At 38.2% G+C, this 14,509-nt stretch overlaps 1 protein-coding gene across 1 annotated transcript in view; it reads left to right on the top strand.

The window, feature by feature from the left end:
- Nucleotides 1-14,509, top strand: part of NSD2 (nuclear receptor binding SET domain protein 2) — a 74,865-nt gene that overhangs the window by 47,656 nt on the left and 12,700 nt on the right. The window contains 4 exon segments of the mRNA XM_071556959.1: nucleotides 10,834-10,965; nucleotides 11,999-12,122; nucleotides 13,126-13,326; nucleotides 13,953-14,132. Coding sequence (XP_071413060.1) covers nucleotides 10,834-10,965; nucleotides 11,999-12,122; nucleotides 13,126-13,326; nucleotides 13,953-14,132 — 637 coding nt within the window.

The raw sequence follows: 14,509 nt of genomic DNA, 5'->3' as shown, positions 1-14,509 counted from the left end.
AGTCAAGTAACAGGGATCATTTTGGGACTGGGTGCAGGGGAAGGTAGATTAGTGGGTTAATTCCTTGGATTGGTTAAAGCTACACTGACCTGAACTTGGGCCAACTAAGGATTTTCCTTAGTTTGTTTCCTATATTAGATATATTTTGCCTTTAAATAAAACAAAAATATCAGGCATATGTTTCTGAACTTAATATTTGTCTGTTGTACAAAACAAGGGAAGATAAAAATTTTGGATTGTGTGGGTGACTCTAAAAACTTTTTTTTCTTTTCATATTGTTATTTAGCACTTGTCTAAATGGCTAAATATGTGTGTCCTGAGAGCATTTATCCAGAGAGAAACCTTCTCCATTTTTAAAGGAAAGGTTTTAAAAAATAAACAAATCAGGTAATCATGAAAGCCTTGCACAGCTAATTGAATAGGATGTAATGCTTCTTAATGTTGAATAGATTTAATGATTAACTTTTATATTTCTTTGTTCACTATAATATTTCTAACTGTTGGTTTAGGTGCTCTTTTAACAAATATAGAAAAAAATTCTGCATATTCCACAAACACACCTCCACAAGGTGTATACTAAGAGGATTCTGGTATTTTTTTTCCTCTCCTTTCTTTCCCTCTTACACTGTTTGTGGACAGGTTGTTCCAGAATGGAACTGGGATATGACTGTTATTTGTTGAGATCTGTTGTCAGCTGCACACCCCTTAAATGTCAGTCCTTTGCAACAAGGTTCTAGGAAAGGTGTGCTCAGTTCTTTCTTGTTTGAAAGATTCATCTTATTTGACATTTAAAAGAATACTTTGGATGCTTTTAGTTGTTGTTCAGGGTATTTTTAAATGGGGTTTATTTGAAATACTATAAAATCAGGCAAAGCTAAATTTTCAATTGATAAATTACTTTGAAAGAGAGACAGGAGTAGGGGTGTGGACTTCTGCAAACAGAGATTTATAGACCTGACATATGAGAGATTAAAGGTAGGTGTTCACTCCCTTCAAAGAATTGGGCTTTGAAGTTGTTCTAAGGTGGATGGACAGAAGCAGTAAGGTGTTTGTACAGAAATAAATGAATTTCATAGCTGCATTTAATTTTAAAACAAAGTAATTTTACTTCTAGGCACTTGACACCAGTAGTAATTTCCTCCAGTACTTATGTGAAATATGATTTTGTTTATAACTGTTAATAAGCAACTGGTAGGGCCAGATGGGAGAAAGATTTAACACTTTGGAGTCTACAAAAGCTCGGAGTAGTTTTTTACTGCCTGTGTAAGACTTGGTGTAACCATCCAAAAGCACATGTTATTTGTGAGAACAGATACAGGTGGTGTATTTTAATTTCTTTTTTTACCTTGGCTCTTCACCCCCCCAACAATGTAGTAGGTGCCAGTAGAGTGTAACCAGTATTTTTTTAATAAATAAAAAAGACTTTACATTACCGTTATTGCTGGATTATTGGCACACTTGGTGTGTTTGCATGAAACGTATCTGCTTTAGCTTTTCAATCAGTTTTTGTGATTGTTGTCTGGCTTCATTAAATTGGATGAATTTGTTGACAGCAGAAGAGTGTCATAGTATCGTGCAGAGTCTAGATACTACTTATGAACTTTGTCAAAGAAACTGTAATTTTTTTCTAAGAGAGGTCAAAATAAAGCACATATACTCTCTGAGTTAGCCAGCCTGTCATTCATCACATCTCCCTCAAGTGTGAGCTGACCAGCAGATGGCAGCTTAAAGAAGCCTGTGAAAGACTCTGAAGAGGTTGCTTTTATCATTAGTTCCTCACATCTTCCCTAGAGAGAATTCTTTCTTTCTTCTGTAACATCCAGTGTCAAAACAAGCTCAGTTGCTGGTTATAGCTACAAGTTCTTGTGTTTCCAAGGCTTAACAATTACAGTAATGCAAGCCTTAATGCTCTTTTTCTACATATTAAACAGTATGGTTTTTTCTCATTACTGATTTGAGACAGATTTGCTTTATCTGCATTTTTAATGGGTATTAGCATGTATACACAATGGAGAAAACACAGTTGTTAAAAGGTAAGGCGTTTGATAAGGCAGTCATGAAACATGCACCAATTACAACTCAAAAAGTACCTCATCTCCATTTGTCAACCCTGGAGTCTAGTTGTCCTACAGTATACAACTAAAAGGTTCTAGGCACTCTTACTGAAGGTAAAAATAACTGTCTCTGAGATGCTTAGAGCAGGAAGGAAGAAAGGAATTCATGTTATTTTAAACAAAGTACTGCCCTAAAGAAAAAACAGTTGCTGTTAACCTTGCAGGTTGTTAAAAGAAACCAGTGTGCTCCTGGCATTTGATTCTAGCTTCCTTCAAATATGCTTTTCTCTTCAGAACAGTACTTAAGGATAATTTAATATATAGTGCCACCTGTGACTTCGCAGACAGTTGTTTTCTGTGTTTCTATATGCCTATAGATTATTTTTTCCCTTGTTTGAAAGCACCACTAAGCAAGTCAGGGGGACATTTTTGTGAAATGCTGAAAGTAGTTGGACTTGTTCTTTGCTAAACCTCTGCTAAAGCCTCTAACATTTGACATGACCAGCATCACCCACCAAACCATACAGTTTTGTTACAATGGTTCTGCTTTCACGTGGAAAAACTTTGACTTTTGTTCTTTGGCAGCACATTCTGTGTAGAAAACGAAGTTTCTTATGTAATTATTCTCCTCTTGTGTATTACTTAGGCCTCAGAGTGCAGAGAATCTGTTAACTGAATGTTTACCTGATGTAGGTTTTTATTCTGCATCCCCTACAAACTATCATGTGTAGGCAATTTTATACTGTTTTAAAATGTTCTCATAGTTTTAATTAACTTTCCAGGCAAATTCAGAAATGCATAATATCCTTATCTGAAGCGTCTAACTCCTGCTAATAATAAAAATTAAACTTATCCCAGGCCGTCTTTTTTTTGCTATTATAGTACTGTGTACACTTGTGGCACCGCATACTTACAGAATTTATCTAGTTTAGCAGTATGGGCCAAAATATCACTCTTCATTCAGTTCAGGAATTCTTATACTGAAATAAAGGAAATGTTAACTGTAACTCAATTGGCTCTGTCAGTTTTTCTGTCTCTGTGTGGGTGCACGATAGTCTTTTGAACACAGCCTGATCTGGTGTTTGTATGTTGCTTATTGACTTACGTAAGGTGTTCTTAGATTTAAAAAACTCAACAAAACTTATTTTGTTAATAACTTATTTTGTTAATAAGAAAGAAAAAAAAAAAAGGCAGGTGGGGTTTCTCTGTTGGAAAGACTCAAGAGTTCACTTATCAGTGTGCATACTCCAAGTGTTTTAGAAAGCCCGTGGCCAGCCCAGCCCACTTCCTCCTGGGTGACTGTGGTATAGAAATCACCGACTCTGAATTCCTGTCAGGAAGTCTGAGGTTGTAGCAGTGTCCTGAGTTTTAAGGAAAGTGGAACTTAATAGGCAACACCCTTCAGAACCCATGGAAATGTTCTTCTAAATTGCCCATGAAAACATGGGATGTATCTTTTTTTATATGATATGTTCATATCATATGAACATAATACATGTGGTAGCAAGTGACCCGACAGAGGATGATGGTTAAGCCAAGTGTCTTAAGACATCCCTGTAAGAGTAGCAGGTCACTCTTTGTGGGCCCTTTCTTTTATGGATCCTGCTGATCCTGCAGTGCAAGACACTTGCCTACCAAACAAAAAGGCAGAAGGAAGTAATTTCCTGCCATGGTTTCTTTTCATTTTATTTACCCCTGGCTTTAAGATAAGTGTACATAGTGGGATGTGTTTCCATGTGATCTACAGCCCAGATTATAAAGCAGGTGATGCTCAATTAAAACAAGGGGAAGTAGGAGGGGTTACCTTCTTTGGCTTTCAAACAATTTTCCCTTTAGTGGTTTTTGTAACTGCTTAAGCAGAACGTGACAGAAGAACATTGTGTTCTTGAGTATGACTAAGACCAAAGTTTGGGCTCTTAAGGCTTAAGAAGACTGTTCCACAAGCATATATGAGTAATTAAGAAATATTTTTATAAGACTGAATGACTTGATAAAATGAATTTTCTGAAGAAATTTTTTTAAGGAAAATTGCACTTTGGTAGCTGGAGAAGTCTGAAAAGATGTGTGGCTGGTGCAGTAGTAACTGTTGAAGCCCATTCCAGTTTGGGCACCACAGATGCTTAAATGTTAGCAAAATTGTCACTCTAAATTTCCAGATCTGTTTTGAACCATGAAACACTGGGCAGGGAAACTTTTTCTGAATTGGATCTAGGAGAGAAGTCCCAAGGAAGCTGATAAGCACAGAAGTGTGACTGTTGTTCAATCTGCAGTTGCTAACACACAGTGAATAGTATTTGAAACTTGCTTCTGCTCCATGAAGCAGAAGTTTTTGTCATAACAAATATTGATGCTCTAGTTCTTAAGGACATTCTTTAGCCAGGAAGTATTCTACAGGGAAGAAAAAGACACACCACCACTCCCTCCCTACCCCCAGGATAACACTGAGCCAGCAAGGAAGCTTTTACAGATCAGCTGTTAAAAATGAGTACTTAAATGTAAGTCTGAAACAAAAGGTACATTTAATAGCCAAGTCACCAGCTGATTGAGGGCCAGTCCTGACAAGCAGGACAGCTGTATTTTGTGTTTTCACTACGGTAACTTCAATTATCAAGCTGCAGATGAGATGGGTACAGCCACTTGATTTCAGACTTAGATGTCTGAACCTTTTTTTCCTTGAAATTACAGTGCAATGATTTTGCTGGCATGGGTATTTACTCTCATTTTGGAGCTGTCTGAAAGTAAGGAGAAAATTTTAAATGGAGAACAAGTTTTTTTCTTCAAGTGTGTGAGTGGATGAAGAAAATATCCATGTTGGTATTTGAACTTCACCTGCTTCTTTGAACCACAGCATCATTTGAATTTTCAAAATCCAGGCTAGCCTTTCTTGTATCGTGTATCAGTATGATTGGATGCCAACTGAGAATATGTCAGTATGTCAGTACATCTATTTCTTTTTTTCTTTTTTCTTTTTTTTTTCAGTTAAGTGATAGTTCAGCCATCCAGATGTGGAAGTAACAATGCTGTTTGCAAAGTTCACCCACGCAAGTCTAGAAATGTGCAGGCTGAGTGTACATGTCAGCTTGCATCCAACTTTTTTGTTTTCCTTTCTTTTCTTTTTCTTTTTTATTTTTTTTAAACCAGAGATAATGAAGAATTGGCTCGCATTTCTGCTGAGGTGTGTGGCTGAGACTGGAATCAGGTACCTGGTTGTAAAAAATACTTAAAACATTTTAGTCTTTAATTCAATGCTTCAATTTACTGTGAGAAGTTCTTCCCTGTGTTAGAGCTTTTCCTTTCACCTTTGAACACTTTAATTGATGGTGCAGTGGACTGAGTGTAACTGAAACTTAGTGTTGCAGCTGAGGGAAGTCTTGCAGCAGCAAAAACATTTGATAAGTGATTTTGTACACAAAATCTGTGTACAGAATCTTCTGTCAAGTCAGCTTCCTGCCCACCACCCCCCTTAGTCTTTTAGACAGCCTCAATCAAAAGGAAAAAATAAGAATATAAACACAGAAAATGCACATAGCTGACTTAATTTAATTCCTTCAGTGTTACTGTAAGTGTTAGAGTTGCACGCATTTCCTCCTCTAAGCCTGCCCAGCAGCCTGTGTCCAAACCAAACACTTATTTACTCAGTGCAATCACATAAACTCCGTTATTTCACAAACAGTCCTTGCATCTGTATGCACACTGTACATCCCTTTCACACAAAACAAGGAAAAGTAGTTCAGGAAGCAGTTAAAAAAAAAGTAAATCTCATCCTTATATTTAGCAATTAAACAATTACCCAGTATTCAGCGGTGGTTGCTGATGTAATCTGGCTTTAGACAGCAAGTATTGCAGTATGCACAGCGTGTTCATTCAGTTAAGAAGTAATGCTGAAGATTGCTTTTATAAGCATTGTTATATAGTCCTTCTAAAAATAGGTTGATGTTTGTCTGAAAGAATGCCTTAAGCGTTTCATTGGGTTATTGTGAACAGGGAATTTTAGCATACAGTTCAAAAGAAAATTAAAAATACTTTGGGAATTTGAAGTCTTGATATGCTGATTCCTTTACCGTTGTGGCTCTGAGTAACTATTGCCAAAAAAAATTCTAGTGTATGCCCAAAATATCTTGAGATGAGTAAATGCAATTATTTAATGACCCATCACTACATTTCAAGGGTAAAAATACAATACTAAACACAAAGAATTCACAGAGATGCCAAAATTTTGTCCCAGTTTGACTCAGTTACAAAGTGTTTATTCAACAATAAAGCTATAGATAACTTGGAAAAAGGCAATAATGTGTCCTTACATGTTCCCTTTGAGATTTACATGTGTGAGTAGGGAATAATGACGTGCTTTGGGAACCTGATAGGAAATTGGTCTCTTCTGTGAGCAGTTACCATATTCTGAACCTCACTGTCCCTGAAGCAAGTTCTGGCCAGGTCCAAATGAGGAGCAAAGCTCATGATTGGGGTTTTAGGCCATTTTCTTCCATTTTTCTCACTTGTGTATGCAGGTGCACGGTTTCTAATAGAAAGAGTTGCATTTGATTTCTGAAATACCACCCTTGCTCAGTGGTCAGGCAGTGAAGTGTGAAAGCCTCTACAGGCCAGTCCTCACAAAGTCATGTTGACATTCAATAATTGAAGGAAATTGGAAGGAAAGCCTGACTGATGTGCAACATGCAAAGTTTTATGGTGCCTGTGATGATCCTGACTTCAGCAGAAGGGCATCTTCCAGGTTGCAGCATCAGTAACTGCTAACAAGAAGTGGATAGAGTTTGAGTACAGTTTCAGTGCAGAAACTTGGCACTTGCTAAAAATCTCAAGTGAACAGCCTTGCCTTTTTTTTCCCCTAAATTTGCACTCTTAAAATCAGTACTTTGCCTTTATGAGAAATAAGAAATTACTAAAAGTGTAAAGCAGAATAAAATAGCTACAAATTGCTAATTAACAGGTTTTGCCCCTAATTTAAATGTTGATTACTTTGAACCTTGGCCTGAATATCAGAAGCATTTATTACATGCAATTTTCTTTGCTAGGAAGATTATGTTACCAAAGTAAGGACAAGACAAGCTCTGTCATGATCACAAGGGAAAGATTTATGTTTGTAACTTAACAACTACAGAAAAAAGCCCCCCAGAACCTGTCCTGATTTGTATTGAAGGCCGTGACTGGGACTCTGGTATGTGAAGTGTTAGACTTTGCACTGTGGATAGATGTGGTTTAAAGTCCTCTCTGAGAAACATTAGAGGAAGGTTGTCTCAACTTCTTCTCCACAGGCCTGAAGGGACAGATGCTCATTTTACTTCCCTGATATATCCATCAGCTATTCTGGGATAACTTCAGGAGCTGAAGTGTTGAATTACTTCACAGAGGGAGCTTTCCCATAAGGTGGTTATATGGAACAGGGTTTATTTGCAAGGGGAGATGCCTCGTAGAGAGTGTTTCATCTTCTGCAAGATAGAAATAAAGGTGAAACTTTGAATTATCCTAAAGAAATGCTTCCCTTTCTTACAACAGGGAATCTGCTATCCTTCCCCTTATTAGGGCCCTAAAATTAGCCAATATGAAAACTCTCAGATGATGGTGAAGTGCATGTGAGCTGTGAATGAGTTTTGGCTGTTGGATGTGATGACTAACCCTTTGGTCATGTAGCAGCGATGAAGAGATGCTTCCTGCAGCAGCTGCAGCCTTCTTCAGATCATAGAAATGCATCACTGATCTTCTTGTGAATGCAGTGATTTTTAGGAGTTGAGACAGCCCTGAGCAGGTATCCAAGCATGTCTGTGTAATACAAAACTGGTGGTTAATAGAGCATTTGATTTGTAAAGTGCGTGAGGCTCCTGACAGCCATAAAGGAGAGATCTTGAAAGATACTCTCAGCCTGGTAGCCATACTGTTGATGGACTGAAGGTATTTTGTTCATGCTCTGTGTGTTGGTATTCATGCTTGAAATCTGGCATTAATCTATAGGTGAGTGTAAATTGCCAAGTTTTATCTTGAATGGGCTGATAGAACGTGGCTTTTGTGGTTGCATTTTTGATGTCGAGTTTGATTCTTGCCAGTGCTGTTCTTTTTTTTGGCTCAGTAACCACTTAATTTAAGTGAAGGGCTCGTGCATTAATTTTGAGGCAGCAAAATCTCTGTTCTGTAGGAAAATTGATGTCAGCTTATGGTTCACAAATAGCTGGGGTTTTGTCACCCAGACCCAAAGTAGTTCTGAAAAACTCCCATCTGCCAGTAGGGTTCCCTTTCCATATAGACATCTGCATCCCTTGTTTGAACAGAGTATATAAACCAAAGAAAATCTGGAAACCATTGCTTTGGCTTATTCTCTTTTGATTGAATATATTTGTCAGTGGATATATTCTGTTTCTCTGCTCTGCCTTCAAAAGTAGTGAGCTGGGGGAAGATAAGTGCCTTCCTCGTGGGCAAGGTTCTATAGCTTGTGCTGCTGGGAAGACTGTCTTAACTCAAGGTGTGCTGCACAAATGGATTTTAGATGTTTTGTGGTAGAGGTAAAAGATGGGGAACAACCACAGTGTCAAGTTAACATAAGACTGCTTGTTTTGTTGTGTTTTGAAATAGAAAAGAAATACAGATCTAAGACCTTCCAGCTAATTTTTTTGCTTTTTTTTTTCTTGTCTAACCATGACTAATTCTGGCTAGTTCAAACAAGAACATAATGAGGTACTAAAAATATTAGAGCAGTGCACTGCTTACACTAATTAATGCTTCTGTGGGAATAGTTTAAACAGAAATGAGCATGTGTGTAAGTTTACTTAAACCATAAGGGAAACTGGCTTTGTGTTTTTGCTGCACTCCCACGCTGCTTTCCTTTATCTGTCCCTTCCCAGCAAGAACTGGCTGCTCCTACCTTTGCACTTGGGTTGTATTTGCAGTTTACTATTTCACAGCTCCTTCCCGGGGACAGATTTCCAGGTGACTGAACAAAGCAATGATTTTACATGCAGTTTCTTTTAACCACTTACAGAATAGCCAAGCAGAATCTCCGAATCAGAAATGTTCATAGGTGAAGTGTTGGTATGAATCACTTTGATAGTATTTATTTGCACTGAGGAAATGAATTTACACTCTTGCAAGTAATGTGGGAAAAAAAACCCACACCAACAAACAAAAAACTGTCAGTTTGGTTCAATTTATAAAATATTTTTAGACATGGTCAAGGAAAGCAAATGTTAAATGGAGGAATGCAAGTTAGCTGGCAGCAGCAGTGAGAAGTAATCACCAGTGTTTCTAAAGAGCTTTTATAAAGTGTAATTCTAGGCCTGGTTTGGTCTTATATTTTTCTCTGTGATTTCAAGATGAATCACTTCTGATAAATTTGCACATTGCATGGATTGTCTGTTAAGGAGGTGGCATGCAGCTGTCTCCAGCATACAGCTGGGCCATTTTTTAAAAAATGTGGTTTGCTGTGGATAACTATGAGATTTTATGTCTGAAAACAGAAAGCAAATTCTTCATATAAAGTGGGGTGTCTCTATCCTGACAAATGGCTATTGGCAAAACGAGCAGCACAGCTATTGAGAGTGACTTTCAGTGCTGTATTGAAGACACTTAAGAAGATCCTTACACAGCAGAACTGAAGTGGAGAAGAGTAGTAACATGTTGGCTTGCTTTGGGTACTGTACTTGCAAGACTTGTAACGGGCTCTTGCCTCCAGTTTCCCATGCCTGATTTTTCAACAACCTCTTTAGAGTATGGATAAGGTTTAGAGAAACCCCACTAAAATTCTGCAGATGCTGTAAAAAGTCCCCTAGGGAGAAAATTAGTGGGTGGACCAAAAAAGGATTGAAACTGGCTTAATTGCAGCATACTTCCACAGGAGGAAAATGTCTGCTTCCAAAGGACTTTTAATATAGCTGAAGTACCTGGAAAAAGGATCATCAACTGGGAGTTGCAGTTAGACAACCCAAAAGGGACAGGAGGCAGTGCTTTTGATGGTATGTGTGAATAACTGTTAGAACAAGTACCATCTGGGGGCCACAGCATGAATTCTGCATCTTCTGGTGTAATGTGAGATGAGACAAATGACTTGGTTGTCCATTCCCTCCTTAAATTTTATTGAACTGGAAACTGCCCTGTATTTTCCTTTAAATATGTGGCTTGACTTGGTTTTTTTAGAAGTAAAATTTTTAAAGTAAAATGTGTCTATTTTAAAAAATCCTTCATATTTTATACATCCAGATCTGTTATATGATTGAACCATAACAGGGCTATCTTTTGTAGTATTGTGAATTCATTGTTTACTGTAACATTCCTTAAACATATTGAGAGCTGCTTGTTTCTTTCTTCTTCTCTTCTATATACGATTCCCACTTTCTTGGGGAATATTTGAGTGAGAGACTTTCATATGCAGCTTGAAGTTTGCCAAGTTCCTTTTATAAAATTGACTGTTACTCTTTCATAAACCATATACTCAAACTTTAATTAAAGGATTTGAAGATACCCTTGTTATGCTGACTAGGCACTTCTTGCTTACTGTATTACAGAACTGAGTATAAATAAAATGTCATAATACAAAGTTTTGGTGTTCTGTTTTGGCTTCTCTTGAGTTACTGGTGAAGGTAATTGTTACATAGTCCTTTTGGTGAGACCTTCACAAATGCATGTTCTGGGTTTAATGAAGTTTTTCTTGAAGGTGGGGGAAACAAAACCGAATGATTGCCTAAATCCGCTAGTCTGAATTGCTTCCATAGTTGATATTCTGTGCAGAATTGCCCATTCCTGGCTGCTGTCTCTAACACCTGTGTTTGATCTTCAGATCTCCGATGGCCAAGGAGATGAGCGGTCAGAGTCTCCCTATGAAAGTGCTGATGAAATGCAGACTGAAGTGTCTATATCGTCCAAAAAATCTGAGCGAGGAGCAGGAACAAAAAAAGAATATGTGTGTCAGGTGAGAGACGTTAGCTGGGGCAGCGAGACGGAAAGGTCTTTTTAAATCTGAAAATGACAATATTAGGCAAAAGCAGGATTATCATGTGTGTCTGAGATGTCTGTTAGTGATGAGGTTGCCATGCCAGTAAATGGAGTTCTTAATACCTAATTATTTTTTTCCTTGACCTGCAGTAAGTGACTTAGCCTTTCTGCTTCAGTCTCCAGATCTCTTAAGATAAGCATAATTTGTACCTCAGAATAAGCACATGAGTGTTGCCAGGTGACTAGTTAGATGATTCAGAAGAGCTGCTGGCTCCTCTGTTTAGTAAAGAGGAGGAATTCAGACCTTGTGGGGTTTGTGCTTTGTGTGCAGCAGAGGTGCCAGTGATACCCTGGTCACAGCATGCAGGAGGCAGCTGAAAGCAAAAAGCTTTCTCATACTATTCTAGAAGAGTTCTTAGATTATGAAACGATAACACAGTCCAAATAGGCAGATCAAATTTGTTTCCACAAGGCTGGGCAAGCAGTTGCAGTTACATTTCCATTTCTTGTACATAGTGACAATGAGGTTATATCTATCTTTAAATGCTGGATAATCCTTAAATTCTGACAGCACTGTTGTTTGGTTCATTTTTAGTTATGCATGTGTCATTGCTAACCACTCAGACATTGAAGTGTCATTGTGCCAACTAGATTAATTTCCTATTGCCAAGGAAAAGGAAACTAAGGATGCTTTTTAACCCTACTCAGATGTATCAGTGTGCTCAGGAAATATTTCTTCAGGCTTTTTTTTTCTATTTCTTTTTTTCTGTCAGGTTTTATTTACTACTGAACCATGTTCTGAAAGTGGTATTTCGGGTGGTTTAATGATTCTATTACCTGTTTCAACTTGAAGCCAGGGCATGCTTGTAAAATTATCTTTCACTGGTTAAATTTGATTTCAACAATGGGAAAAGAGATTTTGAGGAGCAGTATATGAAATGGAATGAAGAAAACAGTTTTTTCCACATATGAACTTTTCTTTAACATTCAATGCCTTTGTGTTGTAAAAGCTGTGTGAAAAAACAGGTGATCTCCTACTGTGTGAAGGACTTTGCTATCGAGCTTTTCATGTAAGCTGCCTTGGGCTCTCTGGAAGACCAGCAGGAAAATTCATTTGTAGTGAATGTACATCAGGCAAGTTTGTCCCTTTCTATTAATTTAAAACAAACCAAAAAAGTTGTAGTTTTCCCATACACTGTTCTAGGACATGCTCCTGGACAGAATATGTATCCTTGGAGAATCCTTCTTTGTCCTCTGGGACCTGATAGGGTGGGAGTTCATAGAGTACCACTAAGTGTGGCATGTTTTAGAAAGTTCACCCTGTTTTCGGTGAGAACTCTCATGCAAGTTGGCTAATTTAGTCTGAATTCCATGGTCTTAATAACTGCAGATTATTTGCTCTCTGAGTACAATTACAGATGAGATTTAATGTCTGTCACAAAGACTTAAGAAATCCTAGAAAAAAGAGCAGCAAGTGAAATGTTTTGAGTCCTTTTACAGTCCTTTGTGTGTCTGTATCAAACTTTTGCTTTTCCTGTTAAAAGACTATATTAATTACTATTAATTTCATTTGCTTTTAATCCTATGATAACTTCTTGGAAGTTCTTAATCTCAAAACATTATGTAAATGCTTTGTGTTCTTGCTTATAAGCCCATTTCAGTACCTGTAGTAAACTTTGTTGTAACAAGGCTGCTTCAAAATAAAGCTGTTCCAAATGGTCCAGAGAGAAGACTGGAGGATGTTTGGTTTGTGGTACTGTCTCAGATTTCACAGGACCACAGACAATCCAACATCGTATTTCATTACTTAAAAAAAAAATTCAGTTACCCTGGTGTACTGAGGCTTATAAATAAGAATGTAAAAGCAGACTGGTGAGGATTTGGGTGTTGTTGTGTACACTTTTAACTGCAGTGGGTTTGCACTGTGACTTTGTATCTGAACAGATAAGAATTTAATACTAAAGAGTTAAAGTAAATAGATTGCTGCATCAAATAATAAAATTTGAGTTGTTGGAAAAAAACCCCACATAACAGAAGCAACTCCCTCATTCATAACATAAAATCACAAGAGAAGCATTTTAGAGTCACGTGTTTGCATCAAAAATTAGTTACATTCTGTTTATTATTTTGCCATTAGGTGTGCACACCTGTTTTGTGTGTAAGGAGAGAAAGGCAGATGTGAAACGCTGTGTCGTATCTCACTGTGGAAAATTCTACCATGAAGCTTGTGTGAAAAAATTTCATCTTACTGTGTTTGAGAACAGGGGGTTTCGATGTCCTCTCCACAGCTGCCTCAGTTGTCATGTCAGTAACCCCTCACATCCACGAATTTCAAAAGGTAGTTTCATTTTATGTTTTTATGACTGATTAATTGATTCTATTTATGCTATGTTAAGGTAAGGAATGTGTCCATTTAAGGGCTGCCATCTGCAGGTTTTTTAGGCATAAATGGACTATGGATTGATTCAGAATTTAAAAAAAAATTTTACTCAACATTAGTATTTACCTTGTTCGTGCCTTTTTTTTTAATGAGCTTTCAGTTATCCATAGTTAACCATGTTTTTTTCTCAAGAGAGAATGAAATCTAGAGTTCATTGATAATGAGGAAAGAGGCCCACCAGTGAGGGCAGGACCTGAGAATGTATGAACATGGCAGCAAGGCTTGATGAACATAGAGACATTTGATTGTGTGCAGGCTTTTAGCTTTGGGCAACAGCAAAATTACATGACTGAAGAAAGCTTGTCTACTCTGATGTGCATAATTAAAGTCGTCACATTTAAATATTGCAATCCATTAAAAACCTGTATTAATTCAATATTGTTGCTAAATGAAAATATGCAGGCTATGAAAACAGAGTGGGTCTCTTTTCTTGCGTATGTGGATAGGCTACCTCGTGCACTTTTAGCTCAAATAATGAACGGGTTGTTTTGGGAGGGTAACGTGGCAGTGTTGTGCTTTGCCAGGGAAGATGATGCGCTGTGTCCGCTGCCCCGTGGCGTACCACGCTGGAGACGTTTGCATTGCGGCAGGATGTGCTGTCATCGCTTCCAACAGCATCGTCTGCACCAACCACTTCACTGCCATGAAGGGGAAAAGCCACCACGCGCATGTCAATGTCAGCTGGTGCTTCGTGTGTTCCAAAGGTAAACTGGTGGAGAACTCTCTTCATAGAAGAGCAACGAGGCTGGTGAAAGGACTTGAGCACAAATCCTATGAGGAAAGGCTGAGGGACCCAGGGTTGTTTAGCCTGGAGAAGAGGAGGCTCAGGGGAGTCCTTATCACTCTCTACAACTACCTGAAAGGATGTTGTAGCCAGGTGGGGATTGGTCTCTTCTCTCAGGCAACCAACAGTAGGACAAGAGGGCATGGGCTTAAGCTCTGCCAGGGGAGGTTTAGGTTGGATATCAGGAAGAAGTTCTTTACAGAGAGAGTGGTCAGGCATTGGAATGGCCTGCCCAGGGAGTTGGCACTCCAGCCCTGGAGGTTTATAAGGTGAGGCTGGACGTGGCACTTAGTGCCA

The sequence above is a fragment of the Pithys albifrons genome, chromosome 5 (assembly GCF_047495875.1).
Source record: "Pithys albifrons albifrons isolate INPA30051 chromosome 5, PitAlb_v1, whole genome shotgun sequence".
NCBI lineage: Eukaryota > Metazoa > Chordata > Aves > Passeriformes > Thamnophilidae > Pithys > Pithys albifrons.
The sequence above is the reverse complement of the archived record's forward strand: the minus strand, read 5'-3'. Positions and strand labels throughout refer to the sequence as shown.